The 23,045-nt window shown below is 38.1% G+C and overlaps 1 protein-coding gene across 1 annotated transcript in view; it reads left to right on the top strand.

Moving 5' to 3' along the window:
* Positions 1-23,045, top strand: part of LOC126237061 (uncharacterized) — a 74,879-nt gene that overhangs the window by 8,099 nt on the left and 43,735 nt on the right. The window contains exons 2-3 of the mRNA XM_049946847.1: positions 9,931-10,055; positions 19,640-19,806. Coding sequence (XP_049802804.1) covers positions 9,931-10,055; positions 19,640-19,806 — 292 coding nt within the window. The remainder of the gene's footprint in view (positions 1-9,930; positions 10,056-19,639; positions 19,807-23,045) is intronic.

Below are 23,045 nucleotides of genomic sequence, written 5' to 3'. Positions count from 1 at the left end.
CAATACCCTTCAGTACCTTTTATGGATTTTTACAGTGTATGTCCATGACAATTACAGGAAGATATTCTAAAGATTCTGAAGTTGAGTTCCTGTTGAGTTCTAAGTTTTTGTTACATTCAATGGGTCTTGCATATTTGAAAATAGTGGAAAATGTGTGAAAGTGGAAAGTCATTCTCAACTTCATATATCTCATGTAGATGACTGGATAAGTACTTCCACATGTTGGAGGACAGATCTATGTCTGAGAGTGATGAGCATGATACCAATCTGCCAAGTGCCTCTTTACCCCCCCGCCCCTCTACCACACACCTTAGACATCAGTGGAAATGTAAAAAAAGGAAAAATCAAACCAATTGAGAATGGTTTCTCTAGTACAACTGAAGATACATGGATCCAAGAGAAACATAGAGAAACTTGAGATGATATGTATATAAGAGAGGTATTTAAAGTCAGTAGAAGTCATTGTCCTGGTAAATTGTTTTCTCTGCCTTAAGAGAAAGCTCTTCATGGTAACAGAGATAAGGAGTATGAAAGCACCAATTGAGATGCACACACTGATGCTGTGATGTGAGAGTAAGATGGGCTAAAAGTGTGCATACCCATATTTTCACTATAAATAACCAGTTTGTAGTAGTTCATATCTACATTTTCGAGGTCATATTTGCTCTTATATGTTCTATGGAAGCTGTACAGACTACCACTGCTACTCTTATAATATGAGGATCTTACTAGGCATCTGTGATGACTGGACATCCAGAACCATAAATAAGAGTGTGAGAATGTTCATGTGCTCAATGTCGCCAGCATTGCTGTAAACGGATGTAGCATTTTCAGCTTCTGTAACAAATACCTGAAAAAAAACCTTCCACTCACTTAACATTATCTGAAAAGACAATTTTTCCACTCAAAAGGCAACAATTTCAAGACTCTCAGACATACTCAATTGACTGTGAAAAGCACAAGTGTGTCTCGGTGCCTTGTGTCTGCTTACTCTACACATTTGCACCAGACTAAAGGTTGTGACCTTGGACATTCTGTTCTGAAGAGAAGTTATGTTGTTGTCCCCTCTGATGGTGGGCAACATCAAAATCATTATCAGTATGTGTATTATAACCTAGATTCATATGGTATCATCAAATCAAAATTGACTCCATCCTTCCAGCATTGTTTTAATTTTTTCTGGTGGTGTAGGATGGATACACATTTTAGAGATCTTTATTCTTCCTTAATCTAGCTGGCATAAATGACAATGCATTAAAAGAAAGCTGCCACGAGGGCACTATGTCGTGAAAACTGGGCGCTGTGTTGTAAATTATCAGTGTTTTAGGCTGTATCAAGGAAATGACTGACCTTATCACACACATTATCAGTGCATCCCTAACTGAGCGTCTCAAAGTCCTTAGGTAGCTAGAGGAAGCAGAATGATAAACATCTGTAGACAATATAGAACACGAAGGCAGTATCTGAAGATCAAAGTCAAACCATCAGCAGAAAATATTGCATCCCTTGGGTGACGTGATAATGACCATTCAGGTAAAGAAAGTAGAAATAACGATGCCAAGAGTTCCTGAATTTCATCAATTATTCCACTCCAGTGACTGTAGTATGTCAGCCCATCAGGATAAACTCTGTAGAGCAGAAAAAAAGCTGCACAAATATTCAGATGGTTTTTAATAATATATCAGTGTGGTGCAGATATTGACAACTGGCTTTAAATGTTCAGAAACCTGAAACTGCACACTCTTCAAAACAAAAAATGTAGTGTCCTTTGTCTACAGTATCAAAAAGTCATAAATGGAATCAATCAACTTAAACAAATATCTGGATGTAACAATTTGTAGAGATGTGAAATGGAACGATCAAATAGGCTCAGTCATAAGTAAAGCACATGGCAGACTTTGGTTCATTCATAGAATACTAGGGAAATACAATTAGACTACAAAGGGGATTATTTACAAATCACTCGTGCAACTCTTCGTAGAATATTGCTCAAGTGTGTGGGACCAGTGACTAAAGGATACTAAAAGGGGATATTGAACATTTACAGAGAAGTGCCTCATGTATCGTCACAGGTTTGCTTGACCCATGAAAGAGTGTCACAGAGGTGCTGAAGAAACTGAATTGGCAGACAGCTGAATACAGACACAAACTATCTCAAGAAAGCCTCCTGATGTAGCTTCAGGAACCAGTGATAAATAATGAATCTAGGGATATTCTACAACCCCCAACATATCGCTCCCTTAAGGATGATGAGGACAAAATTAGATAAATTACAGCATGCAGAGGCATTTGAAAAAATTTAAAAAACAGACATTCTTCCTGGGCCCCATATGTGCATGTAAAGTGAAAAATCACTAATAATTGGTACAGTGGGAGTACACACTGCCAAGCATTTCACAGACTATGGATGTGTGTGTAATATATATATATATATATATATATATATATATATATATATATATATATATATATATATATATATATTCTTTTTGTCTTTTTGTCTTTAAATATGTCTGCTTGTGTCTGTATGTGTGGATGGATATGTGTGTGTGTGCAAGTGTATACCTGCCCTTTTTTCCCCCTAAGGTAAGTCTTTCCGCTCCCGGGATTGGAATGACTCCTTACCCTCTCCCTTAAAACCCACATCCTTTCGTCTTTCCCTCTCCTTCCCTCTTTCCTGATGAGGCAACAGTTTGTTGCGAAAGCTTGAATTTTGTGTGTATATTTGTGTTTGTTTGTGTGTCTATCGACCTGCCAGCGCTTTTGTTTGGTAAGTCTCATCATCTTTCTTTTTAGATATATTTTTTCCACGTGGAATGTTTCCCTCTGTTATATATATATATATATATATATATATATATATATATATATCTAAAAAGAAAGATGATGAGACTTACCAAACAAAAGCGCTGGCAGGTCGATAGACACACAAACAAACACAAATATACACACAAAATTCAAGCTTTCGCAACAAACTGTTGCCTCATCAGGAAAGAGGGAAGGAGAGGGAAAGACGAAAGGATGTGGGTTTTAAGGGAGAGGGTAAGGAGTCATTCCAATCCCGGGAGCGGAAAGACTTACCTTAGGGGGAAAAAAGGACAGGTATACACTCGCACACACACACATATCCATCCACACATACAGACACAAGCAGACATATATATATATATATATATATATATATATATATATATATATATAAAGTTGAGAGAGAAAATCAGCACATGTCAGAGGCATACTGATAATGATTTACTTTTGAACTCACTACTCTCCATTGCCTGGACAGTACCACTTTACAGTGTTGCACATAGGTGCAGAAACACGATAGTCATATTTCAATTTCAACAATCGTGAAGCATATAGCAGTTCATTCAGTATATGTGGGAATCAGAATCTTTGTCATAACCACATAAGACAACATTAGGTTCTCATCTCATTTAATGTGACATTTTAATGACAAATCAAAAGAGAGATGTATTAAATAGATGTTAAATTAACAAATGATATCACAGAAATAAAACAACATTAAGGATCGGGAAGCATTAAATACAGAGCCCTGTAAGGTTTGATATTTGGCTCACTCCTGTTCTTGACCAACTTAAATGATTTACCAAAGACAGTGGAAGATATCTGAAACAATTTCTATGGGTGGTACAAGTATAGTGATAAAAGGCCCATAGACATCTCTACCAATGATGCTTATCAGCAAATAGTTTCACTCTTAATCACACAGAAGCACATTATATAATTCCACTCATATGAAAGTGACATAAGTACCAGAATTAGGGATCAATGGGCATACTGTAACTGAAACTCCATATGTGAAATTACTGGGTCTCTATATGGATAATGGAGTGTGGTTGCACCAATGTGTGGATAAGTTAACCATAAAGCTCTGTTCTGCCTGCTTTGTACTGAGAAATCTCCCTCACTATGTTGAACTGTGAATTGGACTTCAAGTACACTGTGCACACTTTCACTCAGTACTGTCTTAGGACATAACCTTATTGGGACAATGCAGCTAAGGTCAAAATAATGTTAGGTTTACAGAATGGTGCTTTAAGAATATTATGTTAATAATCAAACATATTGCAGAAGCATCATCAGGAATTTTGGGATTGTTACACTTACATGCCAATACATTTACTCCCTATGCATGCTTGCTCTGCTGCAAAAGTCTATAATAGATTGCCGCTAGACATTGGGCAAGAAACTGAAAATCCTGAAATATTCAAAATTAAAGTAAAAGATTATCTTATCTGCTCCTTGTTTAGTTTTTTAGAAAATTTGAACACACTTATGTAAACACTGGCTAACACTAATGTTCACATTAATCAGACTTTAACTTTATCAGTATATACAGGGTGTAAATGATAGTTCTTTACAGTGCCACAATGATGTAGAGGAAACTGAGATGAACAGTTTGATATAGGACGGTTGTGGTCTATCGTGTCAGAAAAATACCTGACACTGGCCTTCAAAAATCACCTAAGCTAAAGTGCATGCATGCTGCATGAGATTTTCATTATCTTTTTGCTCTCTTTGCTCAAACAGTTTGTCCTAGAGGAGTTATTCAATAAAAACTTAAAACTGTGAGGATTGAACAAACCCTCACCCTCATGCTCATATTCCCACCAGTCAGTATTTCTATGGTGTTAGTAGTGTCATTCCATCATACCCCTGTACAAAACTCTGCAACTACACTTATTATTTCTCATGCTTAGTATGAAGTACTGGATAAAAACAGCAGCTGGATAGTTAAGAAGTGCAATGGCTTTTTGCAAAATAGCTGTCTTCATATACACTTTACAGATGTAGTCTGTAGTGACTGCTTCAAACACTTAACTTTTTATGACATGCTATGAAACACAACATGTGAGTGAATGGTACTTGGAGAAAAACTGCAACATTCATTCAATGAACACGAGGTAGAAAAACAATTTCCACTTTGATAACTAAGCATTGTGTACTATTCAGCAGGTTTCATTTTCAACAGACTTACAAGAGAAATGGAAAAAAGAGTGATTAAATCCAAATTCTGCAAACCTAATTTGAAAAGTTTCCTTAAGGTATACTCCTATTTTATATAGAAGTTCCTTGCAACAGTTGAGAATTTTCCTTTGTAATGTGTTATTTATCCATATACTCTCACAATTTCTTCTGTTCTTTATTAATTCTTTAGTTTATTTTGTTTGTAAATTTTGTAACCATGCTTTGGTGAACTTTGTTCTGACATGTTGCATGAATTAATAGCTTTCATTGCATGGTCCTAATCATAGTACAATCCATTCATTCATACATTGTGTTTTGCAAATACATGAAAAAGTGCTTTTAGAGATGTGGAACAAAGTTACAGATTAACAGGCAGGGGCAGCCACTGTAGGCTACTTCTGTAAAATTCACTAACAAAAAATCACAACAAGTGCTAATCTATCCACACCTGCTGCATCGTAGCAAACATTTCTATAATTTGGTGGGTTCAGTAAATAGCTGTCTATGTGTGAGAAATGTTAAAAAACTGTTTAGTATGACTTTGTTTTAACTGGAATATATGATCTCAAGTCCAAGTATTCTGATAAATTACATGAGAACATAATAATGTAAAATGTTACTTTGGTTTTTGATCTCTGGGGAGCTGTAGTTCCCTATATCATGCCTACAAGCACTCTGTTAAAGACTGCTGCACCCAGATGTAAAACTCCGTTCTGAATCCTAGGTAGGGATGAATGATCTACATGGCAGTTACTTTTACTTCATGAATTGTAGTTGTAAATTTCACAGTCCATTCTAAATTCACTTTTATTATTAGCCACTAATTTCTTCAGGGACTATTTACATTGACACAAAAGTGTAAGACAATCCCTGAAGAAGCTCCTGCAAGATGTTCATTGCCAACTTTGCAAAATATTCTTACTGTACACTTATATAGACTAAACACTTTTTTGACCTTAGCTGCATTACCCCTGTTATTATGTAACACAATATTGTGTGAGACTGTGCAAAGTATATTAGTAATCCCACTTACAGGTCAACAGATGCAGTATATGCAGATCTGAACTTTATTTTCAACTTATCCACATAGTGATGCCACTTCAGTTTGTCCATCTGGATTAGAGATGGGTGGTCTGCTCCTGAACTGATTCAGAGAACCACATCCTTCTAAGGAGTGAGTGTCACTGTATAAAATTGTGCAAATAAATGAATTATTCAAACAATGGAAAATCCAGGATGGAATGTAACAATAGTATGAAAAGGATAGTTGCTACTCCCCATACAATCCATGTTTTAGGAGTTTTTGAAGAAAAACCTCCAAATGCACCCACACCCCTATACTCATTCCCCCCCTTCCTCCACCTCTCGTCATGCCTTTAAATGAGAAAGTCCTCCCCACTATCCTTCCCACCCCTCCCACAGTGGTAATCTGCTGTCTACTGAACCTACAAAATACACTTGTCCATCCATGCACAACCCCTGCTCCCAACCCCTTACCTCATGGCTCATATTTCTGTAAGAGACCAAGATGCAAGACCTTTCCCATACATCCTCGTACCACCAGCTACTCCAGTCAGGTCATAAACATCACCTACCCCATCAAAGGCAGGGCTACCTGTGAAACCAGTCATCAGATCTACAAGATAAGCTGCAGCCACTGTGCTGGCATTCTATGTGGGTATGACAACCAACACTCTGTCTGTCCGCATGAATGGCCACTGACAAACTGCAACCAAGAAACAACTGGACCAACCTCTTGCCAAGCACGCTGCCCAACACGACATTCTTCATTTCAATGATTGCTTCACAGCCTGTGCCACATGGATCCTTCCCACCAGCACTAGCTTTTCTGAATTGAGCAGGTGGGAACTCTCCCAGGAATATATCCAACATTCCTGTAACCCTCTTGGTCTCTACCTTTGTTAGTGATGGATGTCAAATTAAACACCTTTCAGTCATCTAGCTTCCAACCTTATTTTATTTGGCAACCAGTTTCAGAGTTTTACTACACCATCTTCAGGCCCCTGACCAACATGTAGGAAGATTCTATCTTGGTTTCGATCAAAACAGGGGCCAGTAATACTAGTATTAGCAGACCTTTGCTATAGTGATAACTTCAACCATCATCTGCCGACGTTCATGTTTATGTATCTGCCAACAGATGATGGTTGAAGTGATCGCTCTAGCAAAACTCTATTAATACCAGTACTGCCGGCCCCTGTTTTGAACACATCCAAAGTAGAAACTTCCTACATGTCAGTCAGGGGCCTGAAGATGGTGTAGTAAAATGCTGAAACTGGTTGCCAAATAAAATAAGGTTGGAAACTAGATGGCTGAAAGGTATTTAATTTGACATCCTGTATCGAACAGCTGAGTCCCACAACCACCTGTAAAAAGATGGACATACAGAGATACATTAATCATTGTCCTCACCCATCTAGCCCCTTCCCTGTTCCCATTCCAGCACTACACAGCCCTCTATTCCACCAATGCACCAAGTCATTTTACTTCTCTCCTTTTGCACTACTCCTCCCCGCCCCCCTCCTTCCTAATTGTTTAATTAACATTTGGGTGAATTTTACCTTGATAATGTTTATATACTTTTGAATGTGTTGTTAATTCTTATCCTTTGCCATAGCACTGCACTCAAAACGTGTGGTCAGTGATCATGTGAGTCTTAAGGATTGAAGTCTTCAGCCACTGCTTACACAGAGCACATCACAAAGCAACTCAGAAGTCACTCCTCTCTGAATGATTCAATGCTCCCACCATTTGCATGGAGCTGATTGCAAAGCAACCCATGAGTCACTCTGCTCACCAAAGCTTACACAGAGTGGACTGCAAAGTTACTCAGGAGTCACTCTACTCTCTGCACTCTTGGATCATTTACCAGTTTAGCTTACAGCTTGCTTTCTTCATTCAGTGCCTCTCTCTCTGAGTTTAGCTTTAACGAGCCATTGTTTTTATACTATGTAATAACAGTATGTACATTACATAATTACTTTTAGATATATGATACTGTGTGTGTATATTATTTGTTTTATTTGTATTATTTATTTATTTAACCTGATCAGATAATGTCTTCAAAATCTCTCTTACTTGGGACCATGGTTTTATATGTAATTACAAAATTTATTACATCACAGTTACTTAAATAATTGTATTATTTTTAATATTTGATATCTTCTTCTTTTTGCATTTGTTAGGCATTTGCCTTTTTGTCATGTTATTTGAAATTATTTAGCTTTCCACTTTTTCCTGTCTTCCAGAGTAATAATTCATCATTAATTCTAGTACTCTGTCATGCTCCTGTCTTGTTACAAAGTCTGTTCAGTTGTTCCTGTATTCCTTAGCTGCTCCTTTAAGCTCTTCACTCCTAGTTCTTCTGATGTCAGCATTCATCATCCTATCAGATAGTGTGTACCAAGCTACATCTCCAATGCCTTTGTTCATTTCTACTTGTTACAGTGCAAAACTCACTTCCACATGCCTTAGTTGGTAATGAAATCGTTTTGTAGAACTAAGGTACAGTTTTTTTCACATTTTAGTTCTAAGTGTTAAATAGATTGTTGTGTCAGTGTAATTAGATCTTTCTACTGTCTTTTGTATGTCCATTTCTGTCATGAATGAGACAGTATTTCCTAAAAAGTTGAACAAGTTTACTGTTCTGTTTTCTGATCGTTTATTATAATTTTGCTGGAAATTGGCTCCTGATACCTGAAAACCACACCACAACTTTTGTTTTATTTGAATATACAGACAGGTTATACAACTTATCTGGTGTGGATAAAATGTGATCAGTTGTTCAGAATGTTACGACCCGGGATGTGCGGTGATTGTCAAATTAGGCAAATATTTATCTGAGGCATACTTGCCTAGTAACATCGATCCCTTGAACTGGTGGGGAAAGAAATTGCTGTACCCAACACAATACCAATTGGTTCTGAAAATATTGTATATCCCAGCTACATCAGTGCCCTGTGAGTGTATCTTTTTATAAGCAGGACAAAAATGAACTGAGAAAGAAACCAAACCATTTCATGTGAAATAGGTCAAATTTTATTTATAAATCATAATACTGCTTGATTTTTTTTTTCCTCATGTGATACATTTACTGTCGTACCGATTGTAAATCATGACTACAGATTATGTTACAGTTTTTATATTGTATTTATTACCAATAAAAGTATGGAAACATAACAAGAATCAAAATTATTTTTTAAATGTTCCCACTAAAAAAATTTAGCATTTCCTTGCAATATTTTTCAAGTTTTGCAGCAGACAAAATGTAAAACTATTAAATCTCAAAACTACTTGGGACTTAACATAAACTTTTTACTCTTCTTTGTGCATTCTTTCAAAATAGTACCAAATCAGATAAAAATACAGTTATAGTGACCAAAATGAAAAAGGAAAATGCCTTCATTTTATTTATTTTTGTGAGTGAATGGTGAGAGGTGAGTCACGAAAAAGAGGTAATTCCTTCCAGTGAGTGAGAGAGTCTAATGTAATCTATGAAGATCACAGTTTTGTCCATCTCTAATATGAATGCCTAGAAATTTTACTTACGGCAACTCATCCTTTGTGAGCCCATTAATAAAAGGAGGCCATTTAAAATTGTTTGAACTGTAGTAAGTTAAAACGCTAATGTAAAAGAATTTCAGTGTACCTGTGAAACATAAAATTTAGCCAGCCAAACAATGATTTCTCTCATTTTCAAAAAAATAACTATGTGTGCATTAAATAAAAGGAGTCTCCAGACGTTTTTATGATCTGTAACCTTGCTTGTTATACCTTTTCTTCATATGACAGGATTAATTATTATGATGCTCATACAAATTTAGTGAAACACGATATTGTACTAATTCAGTATATATGTTGTTTTCTGGTCATTATGTGTTGTTTTATTGTGAACAAATTGTTATATTAAATTTTCAGGGCCAACATCCTTGCATTGACACACCATTCACTCTAGGACATGAATTTAGTGGGACAGTAGTTGATGTAGGAAAAGCAGTACACCATGTGAAAGCTGGAGACAGAGTTGCAGTGGACCCCAACAGGTATGCAGACATTGACCTTGCTTTATGACAGATGAAAACTAAAAGAACTTACTTCTGGCATTATATAGGCTATGCAAAATATCATAATGTTTGTATAGACTGTAACCTTGCCAAAGACTTTGAAAATTTTACATTCACATTACTTCGCTATTCCGTTTATGAAGTAAATATTGTAGGTCTAATGGCAATAAATAAACTCAACCTCATTAAGGAGGTTCACGTTAAAACTGATGCCACTAACCATGAGATGGTTTCAACAACAATGATTATCAAAGTATGAAGGGGAAATCAAAACAAGTACTCTTGAAAGTTTTACATGATTAGTGGACTGGATAAAGAAGTAACAGTGTCATATCTCATTGGAGAACTCAAAACCTTTGGCTCTGAGGATGAACATATAGAGGAACTGTGTCCCAAGTTTAGTAAAATAACTGACCAGACTCTAGAAAGATATGTGCCTAGTGAAGTAGTACACGATGGGAGGCACACTCTGTGGTAACAGGTAACTCTAAAATAATCACAGGGCTATTTAGAAAGAAGCTAAAGGAAGATTGTTTGGCTTTCAAAAGGCAAATGCACAAATCCTTCAATGATACCTGCAGCACAGTCTTATCAAAGGACTTTTCACAAAACCCAATGAAACTGTGGTCTTATGTGAAGGATGTCAGTGGAACCCAAGTTAGTATACGATCACTCATGGATGGCACAGGAACTAAAATACAGAATAGCATGCTGCTGCTACGGTCACAGGTTTGAATCCTGTCTCGGGCATGGATGTGTGTGGTGTCCTTAGGTTAGTTAGGTTTAAGTAGTTCTAAGTTCTAGGGGACTGATGACCTAAGATGTTGAGCCCCATAGTGCTCAGAGCCATTTGAACCATTTCAACAGGATAGCAAAGCAAAAGCATAAATCATGAAATGTGCTTTCAGTAGTTCCTTTACAAAGAGAAAACCATAAATAAGTACAACAAAAAAGATTGCCAGAAAGTGAGCCTTCATTGGAAATAGATAACGTACATATACACATTCATGCAAACGTAGCTCATATCACATGACCACAATCTCTAGTTACTGAAGCCAGACAGCAAGCAGCAATGCAAAATGGGAGAAGCAACCAAGGCTGTGGGAGCATTGGTGGGATAGAGGGGTGTGTAGTGATGCAATAGGAACAGCAAAGTGGCTGGATGGGTAACAAAGGCTGAGGCTAGGAGGGTTACTGAAACATTGGATATATTGCAAGGAGAGTTTCCAACTGTGCAGTTCAGAAAAGCTGGTGTCAGTGGGGAGGATCCAGATGCAGTCACTGAAATGGGAGGGCGTATGGATCAGGTCTTGTATCTAGGTCTATTACAGGGATATGAGCCTTGAGGCAAGGGGTTGTGTATGGATGGATAAGGATATTCTGTAGGTTCAAAGGCAGTGGTGGTGGAGGGGGGGGGAGGGGGGGGAGGGGGGGGAGGATAGTGGGTAGGATATTCCTTACTTCAGAACATGGTGAAAGGCAGTAAAAACGCTGACAGAGAATGTATCCAGTTGTTCCAGTCCTGGATGGTACTGAGTCATGAGGGAATGTTCCTCTGTGGCCGGCCAGTGAGACTTAGGGAGGTGGTGGGTGTCTCGAGATATAAGGCATGGGAGATATGTTTTTGCACAAGGTTGGGAGGGTAATTATGGTTTGTGAAGCAACATCAAGACCCTTGGCATATTTCATGAGGGGCCACTTTTTATGTGCAACACAGGACACACTTGCTCAACTAAATTGACTAATTGTTTGTTCATCATTTTTGATTATTTGAACAAACAACTTTAATGTACTCGGAGAGTCTTCCATATTAAACACCAAGTAAACAAACACTTCTTTCATATTTCTTAGGTGGCATAAAAGACTGTTCTTGCTATTGCCAAGAATGAAGTCACTTTGCTACACACTATAGTGGAAACAAAAGTTGAGTTCTGGATTGTTATTAGTCCACAGGTTTTGAATGCTAAGTTCTTCTATGCGTGTGAGTTATGTCAAATTAAATTTCCTCACTACAAACCCTAAAATTAAGCCCTAGTCCAGTCCTGCCTAGCTGACAGGGTCTGGTCCCCTATAGCATGACATCTTGGTGAGAAGAGTGGTGGTGAATGGTGGACTGGACGACAACAGCTGTAGTGGTGGCTGCAGTTCCAAGCAGGTGATGTCACTGCTTTCTACTGCTTCAGCAAGAACTTGCTTCACAGAGGATTACTTCATTTTGATTGGCTGTAGTGCTGGGCCGCAGAAGCAGAACACCGTACCGATCTGTGCACACCAATTCCAGATGACCGTGATGATTGAGGTGTTGTGGCGAATGCCAGTCACCCTTGTAGGTAATGATGTAGCCATCTTTGAGGTGAAGATCAACATCGAGGAAAGTGGCTTGTTGGGTTGTTTATGACCAAGGAAAGCAAATGGGGGAGAAAGTGTGGAGGTTCAGGAGGAATGTGGATAGAGTGTCCTCATCCTCAATCCAGATCATGAAGATGTCATCAATGAATCTGAATCAAGTGTGGGGTTTGGGATTGTGGGTGTTTAGGAAGTATTTCTGTAGATGGCCCATAAACAGGTTGGCATAGGATGGTGCTATGCAGGTGCCCATATCTGTACTATTGATCTCTTTGTAGGTAACACCTTAAAAGGAGAAATGATTGTGGGTGAGGATACAGTTGGTCGTAGTGACTAGGAAGGTGCTTTAAGTTTGGAATCCATTGGTTTGGGAAAGGTAGTGTTCTATAGTGATAAAGCTGTGAACATTAGAGATGTTAGTGTAAGGGAGGTGGCATCAATTTCGGTGAGGGACCAGGTGGTAAAGGACAGGAACTGCGGAGGGTCAGTGGAGGAAATGGTTGGTATCTTTAACAAAAGAAAGTAGGTTGCAGGTAATAGGCTGAAGGTTTTGGTGTATGAGACCAGAGATTCTCTCAGTGGGGGCACAGAAACCAGCCACAATGGGGCAACCTGAGTGGCTGGGTTTATGGACTTCATGAAGCATGTAGAAGGTAGGAATGCCGGGAGTGGTAGGGGTGAGGAGAGAGATGGACTCTGGGGAGAGGTTCTGGGATGGGACTAAGGATTTGAGGAGAGACTGGAGATCCTGCTGGGTGTCGGGAATCGGACTTCCTCATTTGAGGGCATGGCAAGAGGTAGTCAAAAACATGGCAGAGAATGTGATTCAGTTGCTCCAGTCCTAGCTGGTACTCAGTCATGAGGGGAATGTTCCTCTGTGGCTGGGTTTGCAGGTGGATGAATCTCACAGCTGGCAGAGTCCTTCTGCCAGCAATTCTTGCAGTTCAGAACAACAGTGGTGGAGTGTTTGTTAACAGATAGAATTATAAGGTCAGCATCAGTTTTTAGGTGTTGATTGCAGATCATTCCTCAGATGTAAGATTAGTTTGCATGTTGAGATATTTGGGGAATGATGGTAAGGCAAGGTTGGAGTTTAAGAAATTCTGGAAAGCTAACAGGGAGTGATTTGGGGGCAGTGGGGGTGGATCGCAGTTGGATGGAGGTGCGAACTGAGTCAGGTAGGGTTCAACATTGGTCTTTGGTTGTGTTGATTGGTAAGGTTGGTGGTGAAAAAGTGTTTCCACTGTAGGGACTGGGAGAAGGAGAGAAGGTCTTTAACAAGTCCTGCATGATTGCACTTGGGAGTGAGGCAAAAGGTGAGGCCTTTGGAAAGGACTGATACTTTTGTGGATCTAAGGTTTTTGGGGAAAGGTAAAGGTTCATGACTGTGTTTTGTGTCTGTTTGGGTTCTGGATTCTGTATGGTGCTGGGAGGAAGCTTTTGCAGGTGGGCTAAATGTAGTTGGTCTGTGAGACAGGGTTTGTCAGCTATTGGGGGATGTGGGGAAGATTTTCAGGTGGTTGTAAAGGTGGTGGATAGTGGTAGTCAAAGACATGAGTAATAAGTGAACAGCCTGCAGAGATTTTTTGAGGTGGCATTGTACTTGTTGCTCTAGTTCCTGGAAAGCAAGCGTTTCAATGTGTGATCTGAGATCCAGGAATATGGGTTTGCATTGCAGGAGAATTTTACAAATGAACAGGAGGTATTGCAAGGAAGTTCAGGGCTCACTGATATGATTTTGTGGAACTACATTGGTGAAAGTTAAGGTTTGGTGGAATCTGAACACATGGCGATCATTGTGGAATGAAGAGTGGCTGCTGGATGGTAATGACTTTTGTGGGTATTCCATGAGCCAAGCAACAATGCAGGAACAGTATGTGGGACTGGATTCTGGCTAGGTATAATGAAACTTTATTGTATTGACACAGATGGAAGGAGCAAGGATCCATGGTGGTCAATAAAATACATAAACGTATGTATTTTTATGCACACAAACTAATCATACATCTAAAGAAAGATCTGCAATCCACCACCTATTAACTGATACTGACCATATAATCCTGTGTGCTGACAAAGGCTCCACCACTGTTGCTTTGAACTGCAGAGATTTCCTGGCAGAAGGACTCTGCGAGCTGTAAGATTCATCCACCTACAAACCCTGCCACAGTGTCTCATTCCAGAAATCCAGCAGGATCTCCAGTCTCTCCTCAAATCCTTCACAGCCTGTGCCATCTGCATCCTTCCCACCAACACCAGCTTTTCTGAATTGTGCAGGTTGGAGCTCTCCCTGCAATATATCCTATGTTCCCATATCTCTTGTCCTCAGCCTTTGTTAGTGATTTTCCTTACCCGTCTAGCCATTTCCCTGTTTCCATTGCAAAACTACACTGCCCTCTATCCCACCAATAAACCCACAGTGTTTTTATATCTCTCCTTTTCTGATAAGCCCCCTCCCTCTCCTCCTGACCTCCGTCCAACTTCCTGGCTGCATCTAGCTGCCCTACTCTCTCCCCATCTCATCCCTGTATGCTTCCACAAGCAGCACATTACCATCCCCCACCCCTACCCCGCTCTCCCTCTCCCTCCCCACTCTAGCCCACTCCTTCCCCCACAATGCTGTTGCTTCTCCAATCGGGCTTCAGTAGCCAGAGACTGTGTGTGTGTGTGTGTGTGTGTGTGTGTGTGTGTGTGTGTGTACCTCAAACAAAAATATTGCTGCCATATTTGGAAGTAAGCACAGGTTACACCCTTCTATGAAAAAGATAGATGAGGAGATCCACAAAACTATCATACAATATCTTTGACATCTTTTGCAGACATATAAAACATATTCTGAGCTCAAGCATAATAAAGTATCTTAAAGAGAATGATCTGCTCCATGCCAACGAGCATGAATTCTGAAAATATAAGTCATGTGAAACTGAGCTCAGCTCTGAAAGCCATGGATTGAGACAATCAGGTAGATGCAATATTTTTTGACTTCCAAAAGGCATTTGATTTGGTACCAGACCAACAGCTATGAAAGAATGATTGTGTGAAGTCTCAAATGAAATTTGCAGGTAGGAAAGAGTGTGTCTTGGATGAAGAACCGTTGCCAGATGTAGAGGTAGCTTCAGGCATGCTCCAGGGAAGTGTGTTAGGACCCTGCTAGTCATGACCTTGCACACAATATTATAACCTCAGACTTCCTGCAGATGATGCAGTTACCTATAATAAAGTGTTGTTTGTAAAATGCTGCACAAATATTCAATCAGATCGTAATAAAATTTCAAGGTGGTGCAAACATCGGCAACTTGTTTCAAGTGTCCATAAATTTAAATTTTTTTTACATCACAAAACACTAAGGCCTAGTGTCATATGTCTGCAGCATCAGTGAGTCACAGCTGAAAGCAGTCAAGTCACACAAATACTTGCTTTAACAGTTTTTTGGGATATTGAATTGAATGATCATATAGGCTCAATTATAGGTAAAGCAAGTAGTAAAACTTCAGTTCAGCAATAGAATATTGTGAAAATGTAGTCTGTCTGCAAAGAAGATTGGTTGCAAAACACCTGCGGGAAACATCCTAGACTATTGCCTCAAGAGTATTGCTCTTAGCTTTCCAACCATGTGCAGTCATTTACGAAACATGGTATTTTGAAAGCGTACTTGACCATCATCTTTAGGTGATACATGTAAAATAAGCATCTTTGCTACCCTCTGCCTCCTTTATGCTCTTATCACTCCTCACCCTTTTCTCACTACTTGGCTGCTTGCCAAGCCAGCTGGAACAGTGGGGGGTACAGTCATTTAATGCTGGGTGTGAAGTGCTGCAGTCCCTCGGTGCTTCTGCCAACCCCGTTACATGCAGAAGTTGCTCTTGGCCGATGTTGTGGCTTCAGATGGCTGAGTGCTATGCCTCACACTTAACTGAGAATGGAGCCACTATCTCTACAGATCAGGCCAGCCTCCAGGGGCTCAGCATTTGGTTGCTGGGTACGGGCTTGGCAACCCCTGCTTCCTGAACTGGGCCTGGTAAGTGCAACCAGTCCTCTGTTACCATAAGCTCTGCACTGCAGTGGTCACTGAAGTAAGCTCTGGGCATGCTTCAGTGACCACTGCAGTGCAGCAGTGGAATGTTGTGTGTTTCAGAGAATGGGGGCCTTGACTTCACCACCTGGACCATGAGGAAGGCATACTCCTCTCACTCCTCTCTCTCTCGGAGATGCATAATTATATGGCATTCTGATGGCACTGGAGAGGATTCACAGATATCACAGTACAAGGTTTCTTGTCTGTTGTGACTCGCTTAGTGCACTGCAAGCACTTCACCAAATGTATCCAGTAAACCAGTTGATTCAGCTCATTCATGACTCCTTACAGTGGCTCCAACATTGTGGCAAGGAGGTGATCTTTTGCTGGGTACCTGGCAACATCGGGATACAGAGTAACGATGTGGCTGACAAAGCTGCCGATGAAGCACGTCTGGGTGGTGCTGTTCATCAATATCCCAAACCGTTGCATGCCATCATCTCATTTTCTGGCAGATGCATCGTGCATCAGTGGGAGACTGAATGGTTGCAGATGACAGAAAACAAACTACAGTCACTCAAATCGACCACACAGGTATGACTGACTTCACGTCAATCTCACTGCTGGAAGGAGGTTCTGCTTACCAAATTGGGCATCAGCCCTAGCCCTTTAATAAATGGCTTCCTTCTGTGGTGGGAGGATCCACCACTCTGTGAAGTTTGTGGTGTGTGACTTTCAGTTCAACATATTTTGGCAATGTGTGTCCTATATACTGATGTTAGGGCAGCCCTCAGTCTCAATGAAGATTAGCCCACCATCCTCACAGATACTGATTCCAGTGTTGCAAAAGTGGTGCAATTTTGTGAACCGTCAGTCCTCATCCCTAAATTGGTGGGGAAGGGAGGCAGCCTTTAATACATAATAAATTGCTCAACATGTGGGGACAGCCTTCATCCCCACCCATGAGATTGGCATGCTGACTTTTCATCAGGGCACTGATGACCATGAATCTCAGTGCCCCTCACCTCAAATCATCATCAGATCAGGCAAGCAGCCACTCATATTTCAACAGCCTCCTTTAGAAAACAGTCCCAAAATGACATGGTCTGTCTTAGCACTTCTCTTTGTTTATATTCCATGGTGTGCCTTGTAGCAGTGCAATGTTTTGCAACTGCAGATCTTGTGGTTTGTTTGAGATAGGTGTGTCTCCTGTGCTTATGGCACCTTTCTTCATCTGCCCATACAGTCTGCCAATGTATGTTTTACTAAATTTACATGCAGCATGGTAGACACTAGGTTTATGGTGTCTTAAGTCATCTTTCACCATATATAATAATGCATGCATTTTCAGAGGTAGACAGAAAAGGCATTTAATGTGATGCCAAGTGAAAATTCTGCCCATTTTGTTCGGTACTTTGCTGGTGTATGGAAAATACGCCTTTGTCTTATCCTCTTCATAATGTTCTACTTGTTGCACAACTTCACTTGGCTGGAACCTGTAAGCAATACAAGTAGCTAATTTGCTGGGAAAGTTTAAGATCACACAAAGTAAATTTTAGTAATTTTATGTAATACTACAGTAATGACAAACATGGTTCTCAATAAGGATACTTCTACTGTTTATAATGGAATAGTGAAAGATAGGTTGTGACACAGTTTAGTGAAAGATTATTGTAGGCCAAGTTAGTTTACAAAAGAATGAAACAGATAATGGAGAATGAAAATAGGAGACAAGATACTGCTGGAAGTGGATCTGTGGGGATAGGTCATGAGTCGTGCATGGGAAGTTGTCGGTAGAGTGCTTCCCCATGAAAGCCAAAGGTTCTGACACCGAGTCTCAGTCTGGCACACAGTTTTAATCTTCCAGGAAGTTTCAAATAATGGAGATGCAATGAAAACAAGATCAAACAGATGACATAATAATTATAATACATATGCAGGTGTACAAAAGGCCATTCCTCTTAAACTTGTAGAGTATTACTTTACATGTAGATGTGACATGAATGTTCCTTATTTGTAGCTCGAGTTTCTTTTATGTTTTGGTAATTCAATAATTAATTTTTTTATTGTACTTCTCACAGTGCTTTCTTCCTTATGAACAGTTTTTTGTTAGTTTTCTGCACTAGTAAACTGTTTGGTTTTTGTTTCTGATTTTTAACTGTGAATCATTATGTTACATATGTACTCTCATTGTAATAACTTGGTACAAAACTAATTCAAATTAATTTTCTCAGGTAGCTGATATGTCTACAAATTAAAATTAGAGGAAATAATGTGTTATATATCTGATTTTCATGCAAGCTCACTTACAATAAATAAGAGCATTTTATTTTTATTTTGCCTCCTCAAGATATTAGTAACTCCATTATCCTTCTTATTCTACTTCATTTTTGTCTGTTTCTTCTTATTCTCTTCATTCTTACCTTTAGTGTTATCATTGGCATATAATGTTCCATGAGTGTATTGCGAACAATACGGGTTTGACAGGAAAGGGACAGGGGGGATCAACTGTTATCTCGTCGAGGAATTGAGGGGAGCCATGGATAACAAATACCAGTTTTATATTATTTGTGAAATGTTTTACTAGATATTGGTGTTAATAGTTTTATTTTTATGAGCAATAGTCATGGAGAATTGATTATCAACTAAAATTTTAAAAAATGGAGTTACATAATTTTTGGTTTTCAGGTACTTGTTTTCATTGAAATCCCTATTTGGCAGTAATGAAGCACACTGCCATAGAAGCCATAACAGAATCGTGGAGCTTATCTCCAATTTATCAGTTAAGTTGTGTCATTTCATTTTGGCTCCTGCTGTGGCATGTTATATAGTGCTGTAGGGATTTCAGTGTGTACAGGATCACTGGCATGTATCTGCAAACAAAGAAAGCATTTATTATTTTTTTTCCAAGGTGATAATTAACACACTATGACTATATATCATACCACTGATTAACCAAATTTAAACAACCAGTTTGATTTTATCTTTAAACTTAAACTCCTGCTTCCATTTTGGAGTAATATTTTGTAATAATCCTCATTTGTAAATTGAATGTACAATGTAGTTAATAGGACAGTCCCCACAGAGGCATGTGTGATGTTAAATGTCAGCAGTAAAAAGATAACAATGGAAAGACATCGACACCTTTGTAATCATAATTAATATTTAGGATTATAATCTCATTCTTTTTCATTTATAATTCCAGAGGCTGTGGTGCTTGTCAGTTCTGTTCTGTTGGAGACTATACTCGCTGTGTACTTCCAAAGAAATATTCGGGAGTGGGATGCTTTCGTGATGGTGGTTGGGCAAATTACTGTGTGATACCTGCTGTACAAGTTCATAAATTAACTGATGACATAAGTCTACAGCAAGGTAAATTTTGGTATTTCATTTCGTGAACATTCTATTCAACTTTTCATTGATATGCCTCACTTTAGTAATAGATTTTTCTTTGTATGATTTTCCAACTTGACAGTTAAAGTACAAATTTAATCAATAATATATTACAGAAAATGCAGTTGGCTCTTAATATTAAAATATCTAACAAAATAAAAATAACTTCAGCAATAGTAAAATTAAAACTGACGCTGAATGCATTTCTTCTTTCTCTCCATATTCACTGTTTGTCAAAACATTGTATCCATTTCTTCATCTATTTTTCATGCTTCTTTTTGTTACTGCTTCTTGGTACATGAATATGTAGGCTAGATTATAAATTTATTTTGACTTTACTTATGAGGGCAAGGTGAAAACCTCTGAACCTTCTAATGAACAACTATTTCTTAGTACAAGAGCATACTTGATTTTCACTGTCAATCCTTTTCATTTCAAGCAATTTGTCTAACATTTTACCAGTGAAAATATTCCATTCCTGAAGAGAGTCTGAAAAATCCATAAAGTATTCACTAAGGTTGCCATACCTTCTTCACTGATGTCTGAAAGTTTTCCAGTGACAGAGTTATTTAAATATGGGAACAAATGGAAGTTAGATGGTTTCAAGTCTAGTAAATAGGTTGGTGTTCCAACAACTGGTACTTAAAAATCTGTCATTTGTTTCATTGACCTAATAAAAGACAATTTTCTTTTATCTTTTGCACTGTAGATAAGTCATAGCTAGTTTGTCCTTCTGGTGGTGCAGAGGCCATGCATAGTAAACAATAATTTATTTTTTTTACAAGTTTCAAGGTAATATATAGAAAAAAAATACAATTTTGTATGCCAGAAAACACTGAACATAACCTTTCTGGCAAATTAAATCGACTGCATATTTTTCTGAATAGGCCACCAACTTTCAGCCACTGCTTTGACTGTTGTTTTGTTTATGGCATGAAGTTGTGGTACTATGTCTTGTCCAAAGTAATAAGTTAAAAACATAAAATCAACAGTATTCTCTTTGAAATAGTCAGACAATTACATAGAAATTCATTTTTGGGTTTGCCTTTGGTCAGCGTTCAACAAATGTGGTAACCATTGTTTGTGACGGCGCGGTTACTTTAATCCATTACCTGTACCTACCTGTGAACTTGTTGCAGCAGATCGCCAGTAGGAACAGAAACTTACCATACTGCAACTCGCACCAGGCTGCATACAACTTAACTATTTCAAGAATTGGGGAAAGGTCTTAATTTTGAATGAAAGATGGAAATACTGGCAAAACATCGTATGTTCTGAACCTTGATAATTTACACATTCACTGCCAAGCCCGTGTTAATCTTGATACAGTCATGCACAAACCCTTTCATTCACATCAGCAAGTTTATGGTAATGTATTTCTCAAAATCTGAACAGCTACTGAGCACGGATTATTGTTAAATGAAAATGCTCACCATACTATTAAGTTTATTGGTGTCTAATGCCCTCATGTTTTTAGTCTCAATATGCCATACGGAATAACTGTCTTTTCTCATACACAAAATTACTTAAAAAACTTGTACTTCCTAAAAAAACACACAGGAATAAATATGTTTTCACTTTAAAACACTTTTGAAACATGTAATACAACTAAAACCAGCAAATTATAATTTCCTTCAGAGCTCATATTACACATAACTGTACCATTGAAAGGCTGGGCTACACCCATTTCACTCTATATCTCCAAGAGAAAAGACAAACAAAGAATACTCCATTCTGATTGGTCAGTCTTCTTTAAGGCCAATTGAGAAACATTATTCTCCCAAGTTCGTCCACGCTTTTCATGACTAACCGGTCAACAAATAACACACTTTCGAACTGTACTTTTCCTGAAATAAAATTTAACATATATTTTGTTTATACTTTACATTACTATTTTCATTTGCACTCAAATTAGCTTTCCTTTTACCATAAACTTACTTAACGTATTATGATACAAAATTCCCCATCATCTGCATTCACACTGTCTCAAAACTTTCTTACACTAGTTCATACAGCGTTCATCAGTAGAACAACGATCCACATATTTACTTTAGATCACATTCACACATTATTCACACTGCTAAAAGCATATAAAAAAACTGTAAAAACACAAATAAACAAAAATCCTTCAAGAAATAAACAGAACAATTCACAAAAACACTCTCTTGAGCTGTTTCTTGAATGTCTCTGTAGACTACTGTCCTCCAGCAGATGAAAATTAGAACTATGTACTTGACTGAACCCGCTTCAGACCATCTATCATTGTGCGTGCATGAGTCATTCTCCCGATACACTGACTCTAGACAGGAGCGATATAAGGTGCCACACCTCACACCCCCTATGATTATAAAGTTTTTTTCCAAACATTTAGAGTTATACAATTATCAATCCTGGCTTGAAATTTTAAATCTTTCAAAAAATTCTCATTCTTATAAACTAATATTACAAATTTCTTATTCCAGACTTAGCAGTCTGCAACTAACCTATCCTAATCATTAATGTCTTTATGAAAAATCATCTCTTACTTGACAAAATTGATACAAATTTTCAAAAAAAAAATTCCATTTTTAATATTTTTTTCAACATTTTTAAATTCATATTTCATGAAAGTCTTTTGAAATTAACTACTTGTTCACTTTTTTATTTAAAGGCAATGTGATTTGTGTACTTCCATTTAATACATGCAGTGTTGTCCCTGAAATCATACTTCCGTGTAAGACTACTTTCTTTACATACATCCTAATACACAATCTCTTATTATTACAAGAAATTATTTACAAATTTTATATTTTGTTTGACTTGAAAGCAAGTCAACAGAGTGTTGCTTCCTTATTTCACTTTAATTAGCCAGATCAAATGTACTAGAATTTTTTTAAAGAATTTATTTCCTTTAGAAGAGTTAATGAGTTTTTTAAAGAAACTAGTTGATATTGAAAGCAAAACTTAAATTCTTCTTTACTTTATCTCAACTTGAGAACATTTAATTGTGAAGAACACATTTCACACAAAGCAATTATTTACAATCATTTTATAATACATAGTTACCACTTTTATGCAGTCTCTCTTTGCATTACTTCTTTTTCATATTTTTTACCGCTATTGAACAGAAATAAAAATTTTTTATTTACAATATATACATAATCTCCACATTCATTCATATTCCTTTCACAATAAATGTTCTACAGTTCTATCACGGTATATTTTTCATCATATTTGTT

Source organism: Schistocerca nitens, chromosome 2, assembly GCF_023898315.1.
Source record: "Schistocerca nitens isolate TAMUIC-IGC-003100 chromosome 2, iqSchNite1.1, whole genome shotgun sequence".
In the NCBI taxonomy this organism is placed as follows: Eukaryota; Metazoa; Arthropoda; class Insecta; order Orthoptera; family Acrididae; genus Schistocerca; species Schistocerca nitens.
This window is presented reverse-complemented; position numbering and strand designations above follow the sequence as displayed.